The following is a 22,838-nucleotide window of genomic DNA, read 5'->3' on the forward strand; positions in this document are numbered from 1 at the left end:
CACTTCTTCTACCCAATATTTCTTAGGAGCATTTTTGTGTTCCATCATAGACCTAACCATTTTTGTAGGTGCAATTGCAACATTCTACAACACCATTTTGTTAAAGAGTTGTGGCTAACTGACATTTGATGCCATGCATATCACAAAGAGTGAAGAAAGTAGTAGAATAGAGCTTCCCCCCCCCCCCCCCCCCCCCCCATTGTCAAACCTAAGAGATATAATAAAACCAAACTCTTTTTCTACTAAGACCTTAAATTTCTAAATACAGTAAAAATATATGATTTCTCTCTAAGAAAGTACACCCACATTTTACAACTAAAATCATCAACAAAAAGCAAGAATACTTGTACCCAGTAATAGGAGTATTCATTGGACCACATACATCAACATAACCAACTGTAGTACCTTAGAGGCTCTCAATGAATCACCATCCTTGAACGATGCCCTGTGCTGCTTTCCAACCTAGCAAGATCCACAAACTCACTAATTTTGAGTTTGAGTTTCAGGTAGGCAAGTACTAAATCATCCCAAACAAGTTGAGCAAGACAGTGTATGTTCAAGTGACCATATCGTTGATGCCATAGACTATTGATAGAAAACTGAGGCAAATGCAGGTACTGACTCCAAAAAATAATGTATGGAATACACTGAATTCAAGAAAAAATTCCAATTGACCTAGAAAAATATGATAAAGACCCAGAAAAGATCTTGAAAACCCAAAAAGAATCTGAAATTAAAATAAAAAATTCTGGCTGATACGGAATTTGAGACATAAAAACTAACGCACCCACAAAATTCTTACAACGACCCAATCGAGGTTTTGAAAAAACCCACAAGGAACCTACAACTAGATTTTTAATCCAATATGGAAAAAAAGAGTTTCGAATGAAACCCTAGTCGTCTATGAAAAACCTTCAAAAATAGCAGAACAAATCCCTTTCTCTAAATAAACAACAGTAAGAATGGTCAAAATGATGAAGGCAGTTAGATATTCCCATCACAAAAAAATGGTTAAACAACCGAATGAATGGTCGAAATGATGAAGGTAGTCAAATATGCCCATCACAAAAAAATGGTAGAAAAAAGAGTTCTCAAACTCATGTAAGTTGTAGACCCACAGGGGTTTTTGAGAAAAAGAAAGAACAATTTGCTAAAGAAATTGTTGACGTAAAAAAAAAACCATCACAGATCTATGGAAGAAAAAAAGCACCAAGAAAAAATGCAAGCAACCGTGGGAGTGCAAAAAAATGGTGATGAAAACCCTAGTCAATTTCAGAGAAAAGAGCCACATAAACCCTACACAGATTTGAAAGAAATTTAAGAACAAATTCCCTAAATGAATGGAAACCCTAGACATAAGAAATTAATTTCAAAAAATTTAATACAAAAAATTTCAAAAGAGATTAGAATTTTTTTGAAAAATGTTTAAGCCAGCTTTGATACCATATTACTAATAAGTGGCAAATTATTTGATGTATTAACAATTGATCAAATAGATCATCACACAGAACTTACAAGGTTACAACAATAGAAAGTTTCTAATAAGAAACTTAATAAAACGATCTTATCTACAAAGACCTACAAATATTACATAGATGACCATTAAAGTAATTAAATAATATTCTAATAGTTTACATCTGCTATTATATCTCACAATATTCATTGAATTCCTTAGATTTAACTCAATCACACAAACCCTTTTTCCCTTGAAAGGAGGTGACCTTTCATAAATCATGGGTCAGCCTTCATTACTAATCATGAAGACGGTGACCTTTCCCAAGAGAGGCATCCTATCATTACTAATCATGGGCCAGCCTTCTTTACATTTAATTACTTTATTGTTTAAGACTCCCTAACCAATTTGTTTAAGCCAAGATGGTCAATCTTTAAACAAGGTAATTCCACTCTTAACCCAAGTAAGGGCATGACATCATGCATAAAAAATCAAAGGATGTTATCCCTATGTCATTATCCATCTATTACTTACCATCACTTATCATTCCTTACCATTCAGAACCACTCATTTCTAGCATTGTGCCTCTAAGAACCTCTTGCCCATCACAACACCACTCTTCATTGGCTATTTGTCATCAAATTCCTAACCCCTAGCTCTTGCACTAAGTCATTGCACCACTCTTTTCACAAATTGTTCAAGTTTCTGTCACAAATTTCCATAGCCACATCATTGTCATTTTAAATGTCTTCCAACTTTGTCAAAAACAATTAGATCAGATCCAGCGGCTTGATTAAGGAGATCTTTGCGAACCGGAGCTCCAGATGGATCACTACCACTGGTTTTCATTGCAAGGTTAGACACACAATGCAAACATTTTCTGGTATGGAAGGTTGTAAAATATCAAGATTGAATCCATGGTCGAATGACATTTGCACAAGTCAAAGATTAGATCCATCGACTCAGAGATCACTTACACATTACAAAAGTGGCCCTAGTTGGCACACGATCAGAGAACTCACATGTCACAGTTTTCCCTATTTATTTGTGTCAAATCCAACATCAAATTATAGGTAGCAGCCATTTGTCAAAGTCAATTTATCTCATTTTTATCAATATCAAGGTATGCATTCATTCCTGTTATTCATTGTATTATATAGAGTTCTGAATTGGCTCCTATATCAAGGGTAATTTGATTATTATTGCACATTCATCATCATTCTCTAGATATTTTTGTGGCAAGCATTCACTTCTTTCCATTTTTTTACCAAGTAAATGGAGAAAAGTAAAACAAGTGTACCTCAAAGTAAGAATTGTAGAAGGATGCTCCAAATCCAGCACACCATGACATTCCAAATTCTGCCTCATTGTGGCCATCTACAAAAGCATGGGATGAAGAATTAAATGTAAAGGCATCCTAATAGCCTGATGGCAATAAAAATGATAATAAAATAGATACAAATTGGTTTTCTTGATGATAAATGTAATTTTCCTTTTAGCAAATAAAAAAATGAAATGAAATATTATTCTACAACAATGTAAATATTACTCATCCTTACTCAAATGAATCAAGTTCAGTTCAAGTGAAATCCTATTCCAAGATTAATGACGAGAAATGATAAGTTACATCCTGTAATATTCATTGAAGTCAACACCACTAGGGAGGGTACTTTTAACTATCAGAAAACCTTGAACAGAAGCATAATCCATATAACATGCAGTATCAAGTAATACATAAGGCCCTTGCATGGGAAGTGCTCACATTGTAGATTCATGAGTTGTATCATACTCCTATGAGTATATAATTCCATGCTGCATTTGTTACCTTGGTGACCCTAATCAACAGGTAAGATTAGAGTGTTAAAATAACAAGGTTGCTCCATGCCCATACCGAGATTTGTAACAAGCAATACTTTCTAAGAACCTAAAGCTTCCAGTTCAGAAATCGGAAGAATCGAAGGTACACAATTTTGTATAGATATATTTGGATGAATTCCAACTAAAACAAGAGCAACAATGATAAGACACATTGTGAAATAGTTCCGGATGCCATAATCACTAGGGAATGCATGATCATCATCATCAAACCTTGTACAAGCATCGAGCCCCTATATTCACTGCAACTTCATAACTGTTTATGCCTCTCTTATTGGAAATACCTCACTTTCTAGCTACCCTGTTCATTATCCTTCCGTGGGCCAATAATGAGTTTCTCAAGTGTTTAATTCTTAGAGCAGCAAATTAAACAGTGAATAGCTGGAATTTAAGACTTAAATTTTTTAATTGTAAGTGAAGACTGAAGATTTAATGTTTCTGCAACATTGACTTAAAGCTTTAATTATAAGAAGGTAGCTTTAAGAGGTGTCCTTTTCTTGACTTAAATGTTTGGTCAAGACAGACCTTTCTATCATGTGATTACCAAATTCTACACAATCATATACAGTATTTTTGCTTCAGCATACATGCCATGTGATTCTGTCTATCAATTGCTATATATGCATGTGCGTGAATGATCAAATATTGTGCATATATCAATCAATATCAATGCTCATTTGACAGTTCAAACCTTGAAGGACTTTACATTGGTCAACCAAAATTCACAATTGAGAAAGGTACATGTTAGTGTATGTTTCAGACCAACTAGAAAATTAAATTCAGAAGACAGTTTGTGGAATGTTCCAGACAATCTAGAGGGGTGAAAGATCCCTGATAAATTTCACAATGCAATATCCGAAGGTTTAAACAATATTTTTTCACTTTCTCCTGTGTATTGAAAGGAGTCTAAGTTTTACTATCTTTTTGGGATATTTGAATTTTGTTGTGTTTTTATATTTTCTGATTTATTACTTTGTATTTTTTCAATAATATGAATACACTTCACACGACTAAAACTGAGACAAAATTACTATAGACTAATTATGCACAAATCTGAGACAAATCTGAATTCTATTATTTTTATACAAAATGACAATATAGGAATCTGTACCAGGGATGATTTGTATGAGAATCGATATTGATAATTTCTACAATTCAGACAGTGATTGTTGATTGTTTCTGATAAAAAATGGAATGCAATATATTTTTTCCTGTCACAAACTTACTGCCAAATTTGCTGACATCAACTGCTGTCTCAGACTGTACAGCCAGCATACAGATGTAGTGTTTCAGCATACAGATGTAGTGTTTCAACTGGAAAATATAGCTAGCTGGTAATTATAAAACACTACAAAACTCTGCAGCAACCAACCTGAAACAATTCAGCAATTTCTGCACAACTCCCAATCTGAAACAAACAAATTTACCCTAGTTGGTGACATCAAATTCCAGTTCAAATCTCAAGGCTTAACTCATTTTCAGTCGAGAAATATTGATATGTTTCCAAAAGTACCACTAAGTTTTGAAAGGGAGAATATCAAATTATTTAATGAAATCATTTTTGATATTTTTAAGTAGTTAATTTAATATGATTCCCTTCGTGAGTTTGAAATTTAAACTTTTTTAAAAGCCGTATTCTTCCAAAAGCTATTTGTGCTTAATTATTCTCCCATTTTGTACAAATGTTTGAAATTCATCAACTTGCTAAATCAAAGAAAGATTAATTGACTCTTTGGAAACCCACAAAATGTAAAAGTTAGTTAACTCTTCTCAAATGCGCAAAAGATTAATCAACTTTCCCAGCTCCATGAAAAGGTCAATTAACCTTTCTATAATGCGAAAATATTTGTTGTTAATTAACCTCTTTGTATTTAAGTTCTTGCCCTCTCTTGTCCTCTTTATGCACAGGAACACACTTCTGCCGCAGCATTAGCATAGAAATAATATGTTGAAAAGGTTCTCAGAAACTCAGAGCCAATGTAATTAGTACTTGACAATGCTTCTGTACGCCAGCATGCATTGCAAGCTGAAACAGATAACATGACCATTTTAATCAATTTCTTAAAGAAATGTAGTTGCATGCGGTGCAAAGATTGTAAGATTTGTAGAAAATAGAGCTTTTGAGATAATTTCAGAGCAAAAGAGTTGGCATAAATGTATGTCAATATGGAATCACGAACAGTGAGCTTGAATTGGTGGGCATACCACCTCAAAAGGGCTAAGGAATGAAGTGATCACATGGTTTATAGAGCATGAGTTTGTTGATAAGAGTTTCCATCTCAAAGAACATAAGTTTTGCTTGATATGTTGAAGAGCGCAATCATACTCCTTGCTGCACTTGAAAGAGGACTTCGAACAAAGTATTGACATCCAAAAAGCATAAAGAGTAGAAGATTCTTGTCAAAATTTGTGATGGAACATTTTATGTTAACAGTTATCATTCATATAAAATCTGCAATCATGGACAACCAGCTGAGTGGATTGCAATGCTTGTGCCATTAATAATAGTTGTCTTCTCAATATTGAAAATAATCTTGAAGTCCTATCGATATATGAGCTCTGCAGGAGTATACTTTTGTGGGTCTGCGTCACTAGTGGTGTGAGAAGCACTAAGCCAGAAATCTAAACATTAGCATCTAGAAAAAATACCTCATAGCATGAATGATAACAGGTTTTGGGAGCTGCTATGCAGGTAATGGATTGTGCAAGCAGTGATTATTTCACTTGAGATGAATTTATGGACTAGTTTCTGGCCAATGTTGTCCTGGAGATTTTGCAGTAATAGAGGGTCGTGAGCTTTAATTCACATTAACGCCAAAGTTATTAGTGGAGCTTACATTGCTAATCTTTAGAATTTCAAATACTTATTGATGGTCGTGATCACTAATATTATTGGCTATTCATGAAAAGCAAAATTATATTCCATGTGGACAAATAAAAAGTTTGGAATATATTTTATATATCCTGAAAAGTTCATTTGTTTGACCATTGTTGTGAAGAAATAAATGTTTTTGTTGCTGAATTATTATCAACACTTTACAAGATTGCAATCACCCTGACTGGAAATTATTCATTGTGATTCAACATTTCTGTAGCCATACCTTGGAAATAATATAGTCTTGGGTGAAATAATTGTCTTTACTGGAGCGCTTGGAATATTGGTTGTTCAGAGGTGTTATTTAATCATTGCGAGAAGATTATTTTTTATTTTTGTCATTTCTCAGACTTCATGAGAGAGATTGCAGTCTGCCGGTAACAAAGAACATTCCGTTGACAAGACAGGGCAACTTGATTGGTGAAGTCGCTAACATATTCACATGCAATGGAAAGAGTTTTTCGAGCCATAACCATTCACAGAAAAATCAAGGTGCTCCAATATAAGGGTGGAAGGAATAGACTGCCCTAAAAGAGCAGTTCATGAACAAATTTTAAAAAACTACTTCTCAATGACTTTCATGGCTAATCTGTACTGCTGAATGGAACACACAGATATACATTCATCTAGCATGCAATATTCTAAAGTCAAAAAGTTCTAATCTATGTTAATGAAGGATTCAGGTCTGTTGGAAGTTGTTATGTGATAGGCGGAGATTGACTGTGTCATGATTTATCTCGGCATGTGTCTATGTCCATGAATGTTGTTTTGTTTTCATGTTAAGGGTCTGTATGCTGAAGATTACCAGGCTCATATTTGTCTATCAAGAAGAGTGGTGGGTGATCAACCACAAAGTGTCCTTTGGAAATCCCTAGTTAGCGTAGCTTTAGTAGCAAATGGTGCTGCTATGATCACTAGAGGTCAGAATAGCTCATACTCGAATGGATAGTCTATCAGGAGGGATTCGCAGTCTAGTCAGCTAGGTAGTTGACAACTCTAACACCAGGATGCTCAGGAGATGAAATGGTGTGCACGTGCCTTATCGTGTGCAGGGTAGGGCCATTCTCGGTTGAGAATGAGTGGGGATTACACTCGGTCCATGGTTGGGAGGTTAAACCTCTTTGAATGTTTTTCCTCTCCTTTGAATGCCAAGACTTTAAAAAGAAACAGATCAGATTCTAGTCCACTTTACATGGTGTGATTTGAACCTTGCTAGTATTGTTATCACTTGAAATTACACCCTTGCCAAATTCAACAATAACTTGACATTTCAAGACAACAACGGAAACACTCCTAAGTTGTGGGTGACCTATAAATGGAGTCAATCTCCGGATAAGGCCGGCTCCTAACTTGCTCACACTTTAAACTACTTAACTTTCCAGGAAAAGGGAAGAGAGAAAACTTAACTATTTACCATACAGGGTAAACGGTTTATTAATGCATGCAGACAATAGACAAGAACATGTAACAGAAAAGTATTCCTTTTATTATTCGCATGTATGCAGAAGACACTAGAATATTTGATATGATTGATATAATTATCATGATGATCCTTACAAAGTCCATTCCGGACAATGTACATATACCTTCCCGAAGGAGTGGCTCAACCATCACGCGCCCGTTTGGATACTATTCTACCCGTCAGCTACAATATAGATTTTACCGACATCATCATCCCCCCCCCCCCCCCCCCCAAAAGAAAAGTCATCTCTGGGTGACAATTACAAAATATCCGAGACAGATTAACAAAACCGAATACATGAACTGACTAACTATAACAAGATAGATTTGTTTCCGTCACATCACATTCACATTCCTCCCGTGCCTACACCAAACTAGTCTCCAAAAACGCATTGCATCTGTAGCCTCTGCTAACACAATATTGTCTCCCTAGCCAATCTGACCTTGATAGCCACTTGTGCCGCCTTCTCTGCTTCCACTCCTAGGTACGCTAAGCCAAGTGTTGCTCTACTGCCTCCAACTAGATGGTTAGCTCCTCCGAGCTCTCTATGCATCCATCAAGATAGCCTCCCGTCTAACACCTACTCCGAGTGCCTCAAACCGTAGCACCCTTCTCGAAAGGCTTGCTCCAGTGCTCTCTCCACCTCTAGCATACAAACACTCCATGCCTGCAACAGCTCCAGGTCTCATCAACTGGTCACACTTCCCACGATTGATAACTGCACTGACTGGGAGTAGCGAGGTCGAGGGGCAACGCCCCCGCGGGAACCAAATTAGCCACACAAAAGTCCATTGACCACACCATTTTTGTGATATTCTTCAAATCCCATACTCTTTTTGCGAACTACTTGTGTTTTACTACCAATTTATGTCTTTCCCTTCCCTTTAGTATCATACATTATTCATTCTCAACTCTTTTGATTTGTCGACTTTTTTTGAACCTCCTATCACCCTTCCTCTGTGTTTACTGGTGTACTACAATCTGCTTCCCTTAAAGAGAGACTGTACGGTGATCTCAGACTTCTGTGTTATTTTACAACCTTGCTGCCAATATCGTACGATGTATGAATACACAATGGATTGCTTCTACCATAGCCGTACCATCTTCTTGCTACCATACGGCCTCACCACTCCAACTATTGCTACCGTACGGTATAATTATCCTGTTGCCAATGTACGTATGAGTTCGCTGTATGGTCTCTCTCCTTCGCCATACAGTCACCCAACCTCCAAGTAATCTGGTCGTATGGTCGTACAGTGCTCTTACCTTTGCTGCAACTTTCCCAGCCATGGCCGTATGGTGTATCCTGATTTATTCCCCTATTCTCCAAGTCCGTACAGCATCTTCTACACTAGATGGTTGTACGATATGCCCTCCTTTCTACTTTCCTTAAGTCGTACGATCATGTTCATACGACTGTCATAGGGTGCAATGCTTAGACATGGCTTCCCCTACATTTGTTTGTCATAAGTCCATACAATACACCTCCAAGTTCTTGCAACTCCCCAACTGTACGGTGCACCTCCAGGTCTCTTCCTGCAGATTTCCAACCATACAGTGTATCATGTACAATATCTTCTCCTGTCTGGCCATACGATGGATCACCTGTGATTTCCTGCCGTCTTTTGCCTAATCATACGATGTCCTTCCTAGGTCGTACAACGTTTTGTTTTTCTTTACTGCCTTCCTTTCTTACTTACGCTCCTGATAGGTTGTGCAACCTTGTTTTATGGCAAACGTACTCCCTTCTACTCTCCTCCATACGTGCCAGTACGGCCGGAATTCCTTTTGACACTTGTCTATACAGTGTACTTGCTTTGCTTTCCTAAAAGGCCGTACTATTTTAAATGCAATTGTTTTTAATACTAGATTCCAGTTATCTCCCACCAGTATGTTCTTTGGTTCGGTATCATCTCCCAAATTCATGGTTTGTACTATGGCCTCTTCATATTTTATTGGCTTTTCCTTATTGAATGCATGTGTAGGTGTTTCATTCAGTTGTGCATTCCCTTCTTTTATTTCCCTAAATTCTTTTGGAAATCTGTCTCCATTGCTTTCTTCGTCTATCATTAGTATGTTGCAGCTTTGGAAGAGTTCATGATCCTCCATCTGCTAGTGAAATAGACCGTTCACCAAATCTAGATGGTCTTCCTTCGATCCATCTTCCAACCGTAGGACTCCTTCCTCATCTGGTTCCATTTGCTTCTTGCCTTTGTCTTCTCCTTCTGAATCGGAGGATCTGGCTTCTTCTCCCACCATCTGTGTGTGTAAATCAATAATAAATCTTCGTCCTCTACTCTCCATTGATAGTGTATTCTTCTTCCAGTCATGTTTAACCTTTGCTTGTACGAGCCATCCTCGTCCAAGAATGGTGTCATATACCCTTCTTTTTAGTGGGATGACTACAAAGTTGAGCAAGAACAACTGTGTTCCAATAGTTACAGGTTGTGCCATCAATATCCCTAAAGGCTTAATGCCATGTTGGTTTGCAATTAGCAATTGGAACATGAGTGGCCACAACATCGGCTGTCCCAACTTCTTATAGGTATCTTCTAGTAGGACATTTACCCCTGAACCTCCATCCATAATTGTGTTTGAGAGGATCATCCCAATATACCCATTTCTACGACCATCAGATGCCTTCCTGATGTGAGGGCTAGCAGCATTGGGTCTGCTACACTTGTTCCGCTTTCCTTCTCCTTCCAAGGTTCTTCTAGTAGTTTAGCAGCCGAAGCCATGTTCGTGAGTGTTGTTCATAGTTAGGGCATTGTGAGGATTAGATCATTTAATTTTACTGGCACTTCAATTTGTAATATACGCCTTATGATGTTTTGTTCTGTGAGGTTCCTCATTGAGGTACTCGCAGTGTCCCCCTTCTTTGTTTGTGATTTCTCTATCCGCATCCCTTTCTCAATTTCCGCCCATGCTTCTTCCAATCTCTTCTTTTCTTTTGTTGGGTCTGCGTACAACTTTACCCATTTACGTGTAATTGCCAGGACTTCCTCTTCGTCCATTCTCGATTTGATGCCGATCAAATTCACTCCTGATTTTGATTTCGGGCACTTGGCATCTTCATGGTCTCTAGGACCACACCATCTACATAACAACTACGGTGTGTTCGTCGTTGTACAGCTTCGTGCAAAGTGGCCCCACAAGTTGCATGCCCAACATTGAACCATCGGTCAGTTGTTGGCATCATACTGAATCCGACTGTGGCACCTGTTATTATTATTGTTGTTGTTGTTGGTGGTGTTGTTTTGTCCCCTTCTGTTGTTTCTGTACCCACCCGAGATGGCAACGTCATTGTTTATGTTTCTGTTCCCCCCTGACTTGGATGCTTCTGTGTTAGGAGCACTTGTTGATGCCCTCTTGTTTTCATATTGAACGGGCATTCCTTTGTAGAATGTCCCGCAATTTGGCAGATATCACAAAACTGATTCTTCGAACAGGATCCCTTAGTGTGACCTTCTGTCTTGCATTTTGTGTACCATAGCTCATTTTCTTTGGTCTAGCTATTCCCTTTCTGCATATTCTTAAACTCTTTCATCATCCTGATCATATCCTTCTAGAGGACTCGGACCTTCTTACTACTCTTTTCATTACTACTGCTATCCTCAGAAGAGGATTCATCTGAGTCGGATGATCTACTTTTCTTCTTTTTTTTGTTTTTTGTTCACTTTCTAAGTCCATCACTCGATTGTATGCTTCAGTATATGACGATGGCAGTACAATCTTCATTTTCCTTTTTAACTCCCAACGTAGTCCTTCTGTGAACACTCTTTTTTTTAGCCATCTGCTGGCTTACTTTCCATTTTATTTACTAATTCTTTTAGTTTTCTAGCATATACACGAACTATTTCATTTTTTCTTTGTTTTGTGGTGTAGATTTCTACTACTATCTCATTGTCGTCTCATAGAAGTTGAAACTCTGTAATAAATTCCTTCTTTATGTTTTCCCATGTGGTTAGCTTTGCCGGATTGGTGTCCAAAAACCAATCAATTGCTACACCTTGCAAGGTGGCTGGAAATAGCCTTGCCCATTCATCCTGGTCATTTTCTCCACTCGCTATCCAAATGGTCTCACAAGTTTTGCGGTGTATGATTGGGTCAGCCATGCCATGCCCGTCAAACTTTGATAACTTTTCCTTTGGATTGGTGATTGGTACCCTTTCTTTTGTTAAGCATTGCTATCAGTACCCGCATTGTTTTGTACTCTCGTATCGCTCTGAACACCCGCATTACAGACACCTACGTTCTCGAGTGGCGTGAAGGCTTCCTCAAGGACTTGGTTGTTTCAACCAAACTATATTTTCTCGTCAGGTGTCTCAGGGACGAAGAGTTCACCCCACACTCGTGTTCCTTCAACACTCCAAGCCGTGTTGGTCCTTTCCCTTCCGTCTGAATTCCCCCTTGGCATACACTAGTTTGCCAATTCTTCCTTTGTTCCTTTGATCACCCTTCGCCTTTCTTAGGCTTCTTCTATCAACCTCTCCCTTGATCGACTTGGTGACTGCACTCCGTTCGTCAGTGCTCCCATGGTACTGTGGTCACCTCCTATGACACCACTACCATACCCTTTAGTGGGTTTTTGGAGTCTGTGCCTCTGGCCGCTTTGCTGTGTGCGGTTTAATATTTCTTGTGCCACACGTATGTTGTCATCTTGTGGATTCTTATTTCTATCTTTATTCAATGTGTTCGGCATTCATAGCACCCGGTCCTTATAGGCAATGGCGCTAAATGTTTACTATACAGGGTAAACAATTTATTAATGCATGCAGATAATAGACAAGAACATGTAACACAAAAGTATTCCTTTTATTATTTGCATGTATGTAGAAGACACTACAATATTCGATATTATTGATATGATTATCATGATGATCCTTACAAAGTCCATTCCGGACGGTGTACATATACCTTCCCAAAGGGGTGACTCAACCATCACACGCCCATTCGGATACTATTCTACCCATCGGCTACAATATAGATTTTACTGGCAACATTAACTAAGATGCTAAAAACTAGGAAATACATAAAACGTAAAGCTTGAACTAACATTAATCTTAACAAAAAAAAACAACTATGAATGATAGTCTCAAATGCGAAAAAAAAGAAAATCACAACTTATTATGGACCCCAATGCATAAATATTTCATTAACTTGTCTGAACGATACAAATACTAACAAGGAAAGATGACTTCCACAAACTAGTACTTGAAAAACTTGTATGACACAGCGAAGAACTTGCACAAGAAAGCCACTTGCAATAAGATGAGGATGAAGAACTCTACAAATGAGATAAGACTTGCAAAATATATTCAATCTTCCACTGAAAATGAGTTACTGACAGATAATGCCAAAAAACCAAAAAAACTTAGTCTCTCCAAGTCACTACTTAGAACTGGATACAATATAAGTTCAAAAACTCACTTAGTACACATCAAAACAACCCTTGGGTCGGATGCCAGAAAATAGCCACCCAAAAAGGACATAGAAACCTCCAAAATAATGTCAAATTAATCCCTCAAGCCCACTAAGTCATAACAAGACCTATGACTCATTGTTAACTGTCCTTAAAAGGCTCAAATTGACCATAAAGACTTCTTAAATGACAAGAAAAAATCAAATTCGACCCTTAAACCCCTATATACTCTCCACATGTTCTCAAACGGAGACATAACTCATAAGTCAAACATAATATTCTAAAAAGCACTAAACTCCACATGTCATGTTTGATCTTTTAATGCATTTGGAAATAACAAATGTATTTAAATGGTTTATAAATACCATTAAATAATTTGTCTCACAAGATTGTAAATGCAATAAAACAACGACATAGGATGACTAGGATATGTGGAGAAGTTGTTTTTCATTACTTCTACCCCAATGAGAGCTTTCCCTTGCCCACTGGTTTGTGGGTTAATGTGTAATCCTCGCATAACTTCGAATGCTCTGTCTTGGGTCTTCCTCACTTTTTCCCCTGTTTCTTTGAGTCCCTCGTCAACTTCTTGAATCATCTCCAACTTAAATTGCATGCTTTGAAGCCATTCGAACAGAGGCTCAGTTCCTTTCTTCAAAATCTTTGCTTCAACTGCCTCTTTTGCCTTCATTTGGATGACCATTTTCAGGAGAGAAATGCATTCATCACATCTTGCCTTCTCTGTAGCCAAAGTGTTGTGATTAGATATGATATTATCCTTCTCAGTTTCCAATCGAAGGATAACATTTCCAATTTGATCGATCAAAGCAATTCCATCTGCATTGAGTTTCTCAATCCATTCTCTTCCAATCTGACCAAAATGCCTATCTTTCTGAAGCTGTGAGATGAAAGCTTGCACTTCCTCTATTGTGGGGTTCTCAGTAGCAGGCACACCAGTAATGGTTGCCAATGGAACAACTAACTGCCTGATAAATCTTTTCAATTCTTCAATCTCGGCCTTCATCTTGATTTTTGACAATTTGAGGCTCTCCAACTGTTCTTCTATCACCTCATTACTTGATCTCCATAGGCCTACCTTTGTATCATGTCTAGCCTCTCCAAGATCAATTGAATGCAAAGTGAAATCATCGGGTGTCATGTCTTCAATTCTCCCTGCTTTGTTTGGCTTTGCTATCTCCATTGTTAAGTGTCTTGTTTCTGGATCTTGCCCAAGTATTGATAAAGTCTTTTGCTTCTTGGCTTTCACTATTGTAGATCCAGAGCGAACTGCTTGAGACACAGTATCTTTTCCAGGGATGCTCTCCTCTTTCCTCTTTCTCTTCCTTTCTAAGGTGTCTTCTAGCCAGGACTGTATTAATCACCTTAGAAGCAGCCCCAAGTGACTCTATACTAAACATTTTCTTCCTCACCGGAGTCACTGCCACTGTAGCCACAGAAAAAGGATTCTTTGGATCTTGAAAAAGAAGCCTAGATGAACTCGGGGCTCTCTCTTCCTCTTGAGTTTTCCTCGTAGCTTCATCAGATTCAGTGGACTCGCTACTACCGCTCTGTTCATCCCCGATCTCTACTATCTGAATGGGGGAACCAGTTGGCCTCAAAAGGGGAGCGCTTGCAGATGGACCAAGGCTATGATGAGGAGATGGAGTTGAAGTAACGTGAGGAGATGAGACTGGAGCAGTAACATGAGGAGGTGAGACTAGAGCAGTAACATGAGGAGGTGAGACTGGAGTAGTAACACCATCTTTCGGCCCTTCAATCCTCTTTTCTTCGGCACTAGCTTGGGCTCCAATAACTAGTAGAGGACTGCCTTGGCAAGTTGGAGCTATTGAAATGTTTTTTTCCCGGGGTTGGTCACCTCCTCCTACAGATTGAGTAGGCCCTTGAGCGGCTGTAGTTGTAACACTTGGTGTGGCACTCTGAGAAGAAGTGGGAGTAGCAACGGCTAGAGAAGCTTGAGTAGTCTTGCCCTTACTCCGGCCCTTTTTTGCTGTCCACTCAAGCCATTTTCCAGTTCTCTTGATGATTCAAGCCATCATAATATCAAAATCTTCTTCTATATCCACATAAGGCTCAGAACTGATAGGAGTATTCCTTAATTTGGTCAAATATGTATTACTATACATATTTTGCCCATCATCTTCCAGTCCTTCTACATTGAGATCAATGCCATATGCCTTTCTCTATTCCACCGTGAGTCTGGCAAATGCACGATCACGACTCTCCAACTCATCTCTGCAATCTGCCCAATAATCTTCTTCAGTAGTAACATGCTTGATCATGCTTCCAATTTGAAGCACATCTCTGGCATACCCATTTGGGTCAAACATAGGCCTCACCACTTCATATTCTTCTAATTTGAACTTGTTCTTGAATGCCTTGAGCATGTTTTTGGCATCTGATCGGGACTCACAACTATAGGCCCCAACTTTTATGGGAAATTCGTATCCCTTTTTTCAGCACATTCACTTGGATTGTTTGTCTCACGATCTCAACGAGCACGATCATGTCATCCGGATATCTCGGCAACTTCAAGGGAAATCCATCAAAAGCCGCAAGACGTAAATATGAAAAGGATGAGAATTGGATGAAATAACTGCCAAATTGATTGATGACTGCCATTGCCTCTGGGTTGAATCTCCGCTCTAGACATCCTTGGAGCTCTGTGCATATTCTCGTTGTAAACACATCATTTACTCGGATATACTCCACATAACTATTCTACAGTTGCAGGCATGGATAAAATTCATAGCTTTTCACGTCATCAGGGAAATTCTCTAATCTGGGGAGTCCCGGCCACAATTGTAGGGAAGCCAACATATATATCAAGAAAGAAGACATATAAAATGAATTGTAGAACTTAGCCGCACTGAGAGCCCTAGATAGATGTTCACTTACCTCATATGCCCTGTCAATATATTGTGTATCCGAGCAAATAATTTGCACCAAAAAGAAGTATTGTTCTACAAAATTAAAGGCTTCTACCTCACCTTTAAGTCGATGCAAGAGGACCAGAATGTCCACAATCTCGAGCTTGAGATCAATGCCGAAAAGGGTTTTAGGGACCTTACTCTTAGCTCCCCTTGGTTTTTGGAACCAAGAATTCATGATCTCCTTTCGCCACACCATCTTCTTCAAAGAGAATTCATAGAAGGCTCCTCCAATCATTAATTCAGAGAACTCCTCTCATTTTGGAATACGCAGGCACTTGACTACTGCTTGCCTATCAATTGAGATTAACACCATTTGATCAGGCAGTAAGATTTTCTTCGTCTCTGGGTTATAGTGATTGATACATTCAATAATCAGCTCCGGGGCTTGTACTGCTATGGGAAATCATGCTACTTCTACCAGCCCATTTCCTCGAAGTTTCTCCGTTATGGGATGGATTGGTTTCGTCCTCAACCTTCTTTGAAAATCTTGCATGTCAAAGAAACGGAGTGAAGTGTCTGTAATATTCTGCCTTGTAGACTTGATTCCACCCAATCCATCAAATCCAGCAAACCTTGTTGCCATCTCGACTGAGGTAGAGATAAATTGGAAATCTTAAAACTCAAAATAGGATAGAGAGTAGAACTTTGTAACTGTGGGAATTTCGAAATCAATAGTCAACTCAACAGCATAACAGTTCAAATAAGTAAGTAGTAGTTTGAAAATCCGTTATGTTCATCTCTATATAGAAACTCCAATCCACCCGTTAATCTTTAAGATCCGCGCCACACAAACGAATTAAATGATAAATCCGTTAGATTAGTAAATGTGGAGGTTACAACGGATTCTTTCTTGTCTTTTCATTGTTTCCGTTGGCCCAACGGTTACTTTCCTTTATTACAGTTTTACTTTCCCATTTTTCACCAAGCTGCGAAGAAGAACGGAGTACTCCATGAGTAAAAATCCGCTCAGCCAAATTTTGAATAGAATACCTTCCTCAATGTGATCAACATGCTTCCCTTATCTTTTTTAGCCTCTTGTAATCGATTTGTCAAATAACCATGCTTGCAAGAGTGATTTTCTGTTGGATGCAAAAAATTGCCTTCAAGGGTAGAAACCCCACAGAGGAGAAGATGATTTCCACTTTTCCGCTTTTGCCCTCATTTTACCTTCTCTGCCCTAACCACTTTACTTTAAGCCTTCGGAAAATATAAAATTGGCTTCGCAAATGAAAGATGGGACCCACTGACTCACTTTATTCTTTCACAAATGCTCTTTCGGAAAACTGACTTCTTGTTTCGAAGCCCGCCTAGGAGAAGCTATTTCTGAGTTTTCCGCCGATGTCCCTTTTTTATCATCTTAGTGAGTTTTGAAGGGTTCCCGCAGTGAAAACATGGCGATACTTGAATGATCTATCCATAACATAATTCACTTCTCTTCATTTAAGCTCGCAAGTCGCATTTGTGAATCTCGGCGCAGTTTCACCTTTGAGGTGCGAAAACCCGCCAAGGAGAAGACGAAACTGGATTTTCCTCCAGTTCAACTTTCTATATATTCGGAACAAAATGAGCTGCAAGTAAGTTCATCTGAAGTAACATAATTTAAGAATCTCCATCAAGCAAGGTCCTAAACTACCCCAAAGACTCATGATGATAAATAAAACCCACCTGGCCATACAATGTGAGAGAAGAGAAAAGATGAAAACCCGATGGAGATACTTATCACTTGAGGAAGAAAGGACCAACTAATTCAACCAAACTAAACACAATACAAGTTATTTTCCATTTTGCAAAATTGGTATATGATGAAGTGGGGCAACAGGTTACAATGTTTGAACACATGCTATTAGGCACCATAGAAGATAATGGGCATATGGCTCCATTTACTCTTGCTTCTCTTCTCACTTCAACTTATACATGTTGCTTACCAGTGCAAATATGAGGTTTTTTCTTAAAAAACTTTTCCACTGTGATTTAAATTGATGCAGCCCACATACCATTTCTAGGCATATTCTTGTCAATTCCTAGCATAACTCTTTAAATTGTTGTTTACCAAGCCACTTTTCCAAATGCCCGACTGTGCAATAGTTTTTTGCTATTAACAAATACCTCATTGATGGAGAATGGAAATGTTGTCTTCAGAGGCACTTCTTTCAAAGAACCAATATTACTCCTATATTTTGTTTTTAACTACAAAACATTCTTGAACATATGGATTTTTTTTTTGTTCTTTGCAATCTCATGTGTTGATACAGCTCCTTGAACAAACTCCCCTTTTCCTTGATCAAACTTGGAATGAGACTTGTTGTTTGGTGTCAATTCAAGCATATCATTTCCAATTTGAGGCCCTGAAGTTTTCTTGTTATGTATGAACAAGTTGTAGTCCCTTTCATGTGATCTCAAATCCAGGTCCATTTTCTTTAAGACAGGGTTCTTACCATCTAGATGGGAAATTTTTTCTATTTGACCCCACAAATTTCCTTGATAAACATTGCTCCTCTAGCATAACTTGCTTTAAGGGTTTCTTCATCTTGTGTCTCATGAAAGTTTTCCTTTGCTTCTGTATTCTGAAACTAGCTATTGTTCCTTGCTTAATCACTTGGTTGTTGTTTATAATGCATATGAAGCAAAACAAACATGTGGTTCTTCCTTTCCTTTCCATAGCTGAAATGATAGATGAATCTTATCAAATCTGATCCTTTTGTTTTCTTGAGATGCTTGCATACATGTGACTTTAAAAGACACACTGCTTTTCATTAATTCTTTGTTTGTTACTATGGATGTACTTCATTTCCAAGCTGTTTTCAAACAAGAATGTACTTGTAACTGTTTGGCAAAAAGATATTGCAGCTCACTGTAAGCTTTCAAACTAATGTAAATCTGTCCCTTAAACAATTAGAAAATACTATGCTCTTTTCTCTTACTGATATAAATTGTTGTAGCACTCTTTGTTTTTTAAGAATAAAAGGTTTCATAAATGAATGCATCCCTTTGATATCCTTATTGCACTTTTGATCAGCTCTGATGATCCAACCTCTTACAAGCACGCCGGGCTCAATAACCCTTGTGGAAGCCTACAATTATATCCGTGTGCTTATTAAGAGATTGGATGCTATACAGGAAACAAACATGTTATTAAAAAAAAAATCAGTATCTTAGGATTTTTGGATGTAAATGCATATGCGGGGTAGGACGGTGAGTTTTTTGGCCATTGCTTAGATCATTTTGATCTAACTCATCTTTGCACTTGTAAGATTTGGAGCAGGAGCATGGTAAAGCAGGACAACGGAAGCGAGCGTGTGGACAACCAACAACAAGCCAGTCATTCTAGGCAGTGGCTGGCAACTATGAACCCCTTTGCTTTTCTGTTTTTCTTTTCTGCATTTGTATTTATATGGCAAAATCAGCCTCTGATTTATTTTTCTTTACTGGTCAGTTTCACGACCTGTGTGGAACACTATGGACATTTAATGAACAAAATTACCTTTTTGGAAAAGCTTATGATAATTGTTTTTACATTTGCTCTTTGGTAATGCTTTTCGTCATAAAATGTAATTTATAGGCATGGAATACCAAGTGTTTGATAACAAATCATTTCAGCAGTATGACCTTTCCATTTGAGCTGATAGGTTAAATAAATAACAAGTACTTCATTGTTCTGTTTTTTAATTACTTTATATGTCATTTTCAGCTATATATCTTATTGTAGTTACTTTTTTGTTTATATGAAGTGGTAGTTCGAATGTTACAGTTAGATATTGTTTTTACTTATCATGTGTGATATAAATGGTTAATCTATTTTGATCATTTCTTCTACAAATAGTTAATCTTTCAGTTGGTAGTTAAGGCCTTATCATGAATATGCAGCTGATCTGTTATAATTCATTATTCCTTTTCATTTGAATAGGTATCTAGCTTACTTTAGTTGATAAGATAAAGAGCATTTAAGGTTTAGAAATTTTAGTTGTTACAAACATGGTACAATGGCATTTCAAATTGTCCCTATCTAAATGAGGCATTCTATACAAGAGAAGGCCCTAAGGACCAACAAGAAGTCAACCACAAGAATTCTGATTTTTACATCAGCAGCTATATACCTTCACAATGTCATGAGGATAAAGATGAATCGAGTGATACTAGTTCTGAAATTTCGTGTGATGGCGATGTTTTCATTAATAGAGATAAAAACTTGATTGATAACACTTGTGATGAATTAGAAACTTTAGAGTTGTCCTCAATGCATACTGAGGGCTTCTACAGTTCAGCTAGAGACCTAACACTGAGTTTTTATAATATGGTGGCCCTCTATTTATTGATTGGTGACTTTATCTCTTACCCCTTTTTTAATTATTTGTGACTGTCTTGCTTGGTCTATTATGACATTTTCATATTTCACTTGGCCTATGGAAGTTATTGATTCGCATGGGCATTTGCAGAGATATGAATATGTTAGATAGTGCACAAAAGATAGAATTGTTTCCTATACATGGGAATAGTGATACCCTCAACATCTGTTTACCATACAGGGTAAACAGTTTACTAATGCATTTAGACAGTAGACAAGAACATGTAATACAGAGGTATTCCTTTTATTATTCGCATGTATGCAGAAGATACTACAATGATTCCAATGATTATGATGCTTCTTACAAAATCCATCACGGAGGTGTACATATAACTTTCCGAAGGGGTGACTCAACCATCACGCGCCCATTTGGATACTATTCTACCCATCGGCTACAATATAGATTTTACCAACAACATCATCCCCCACCCAAAAGAAAAGTCGTCTTCGGACGACAATTACAAAATATCCGAGACAGATTAACAAAATATAATACACTAACTGTAACAGGATAGATCTTTTTCCATCACACCACTTTCACATTCGTCCTATGCCTGCACCAAACTGGTCCCCAAGACACGTTGCATCTATAGCCTCTACTAATACAATATTGTTTCCTTAGCCAAGTTAGTCTTTGATAGCCACCTGTGCCGCCTTATCTACTTCTAATGCCTAAGTACGCTGAGCCAAGTGTCGCTATACTGCCTCCAACTAGATGATCAGCTCCTCTCGAGCTCTCTATGCATCCACCATGAGAGCCTCACGTCCAACACCTACTCCAAGTACCTCAAAGTGTAACACCCTTCTCGAAAGGCTTGCTCTAGTGCTCTCTCCACCTCTGGCATACACAAACACTCTATGCCTGCAACAGCTCCAAGTCTCATCAACTGGTCACACTTCCCACAACTGATAATTGCACTGACTAGGGGTCTCAGCGGGGTTGAAGGGCAGCACGGGGTCCTAAGGCAAAGCCTTGGGAGCGCTCCCTAATTAGCACTCTCAAACCCACACAAAAGTCCATGGAACACACCATTTTTGTGATTTTCTTCCGATTCCATACTCTTTCAGCCAACCGCTTACGTTTTACTACCTTTTATGTCTTTCCCTTCCTTTCGATATCATATATTACTCATTCTGAACTATTTCGATTTGTCGTCCTTTTTTTTTTTCTCTAGAACCTCTCCTATCACCCTTCTTCTATATCGTATGGTAGTCCGTCTTGTACTGCAATCCTTCCTTCCAATCCGTACGATATACTTATGTATCGGCCATATGACAAATAGCGTACGGTACTTAGCTACTCAATCTTCCAATATTCTGACCCAGTCCGTATGGCATATTTACCTCTTTTAACTGGCCGTGTCACGCTCTATCTAGGCCGTACGGTATTACTTCTTAGGCTGTATAGTGTCCTCAAGCCGTACTGTGGCCTCTTGAATCTGTACGGTGTCCTGTAGCCGTACGGTATCCTTCCAAGCCGTACAGTATCTCCCAAGCCGTACGTGCCTCTTCCAACCCTCTCTTGTCGTACTGTTGTCCATACAGTGTATTAATGTCGTTCACCATCTTCCTCCTATCTTAAATGGTGCAGCTGTACGGTTCAATTTCTTTCTCCGTTTGGTAATTTCACTTACTCCTTCAATCACCAGGCCATACAGGATTGATCTTTGTATGTGCCGTACAGTAATTATTTCACTTTATGCTCTTAATAGGCCATACTTGTTTTCATTTTCCTCCAGACATGGCCGTACACTGTCTACTTTTACATCATCTCCCAATTCGTACGGCGTTCTGCCTTTCGGCCTCGGAGGCCATACAGTCCTCAATAGTACTTCTTCCTATAGCCGCATGGGCTTCCGTATGGCAATTGTGTTACTCTCTTCAGCCATAAAATGCAGCTCCAAGTCTCTTCCTACAAATTTCCAACTGTACGGTGTATTCTTCTCTTCTCTGCGTGAGTCAAAGCTCTCGCTGGATTTTGGTACAATCTTTCTCGAACATGCAAATTGTCGTACGGTCTTTGTGATTTCTTTAAGGCCATACAGTGCATTAACTTGTGTTCTCCTTGAGTCCGTATGATCCAATTCACTAGTTGATTATCACTCGTACGGTGATACTTATTCCCCTCTTGAGCCATACGGTGTGTCATGTACAATATCTTCTCCTATCTGGCCGTACAATGGATCACCTATGATTTCTTTCCGTCTTTTGCCTATCCGTACGGCGTCCTTCCTAGGTCATACAACGTTTTGATTTTCTTTACTACCTTCCTTTCTTGCTTACGCTCCTGATAGGCCGTACAACCCTATTTTATGGCAAACGTACTCCCTTCTACTCTCCTTCACATTTGCCCATACGGCCAGAATTCCTTTTGACGCTTGTTCGTATAGTGTACTTGCTTTGCTCTCCTAAAAGCCCGTACTATTTTAAATGCAGCTATTTTTAATACTGGATTCCAGTT

The 22,838-nt window shown here is 38.4% G+C and overlaps 1 protein-coding gene across 1 annotated transcript in view; it reads right to left on the minus strand.

Annotated features, from left to right (window-relative positions):
• LOC149529866 (Protein kinase superfamily protein) overlaps positions 1-22,838 on the minus strand; it is a 169,027-nt gene that overhangs the window by 15,778 nt on the left and 130,411 nt on the right. Inside the window, exon 8 of the mRNA XM_089810115.1 lies at positions 2,754-2,830. Within this exon, the coding sequence (XP_089666241.1) occupies positions 2,754-2,830 (77 nt within the window). The remainder of the gene's footprint in view (positions 1-2,753; positions 2,831-22,838) is intronic.

The sequence above is a fragment of the Cupressus sempervirens genome, chromosome 11, assembly GCF_028749045.1.
Source record: "Cupressus sempervirens isolate cs-2001-9-10 chromosome 11, ASM2874904v1, whole genome shotgun sequence".
In the NCBI taxonomy this organism is placed as follows: Eukaryota; Viridiplantae; Streptophyta; class Pinopsida; order Cupressales; family Cupressaceae; genus Cupressus; species Cupressus sempervirens.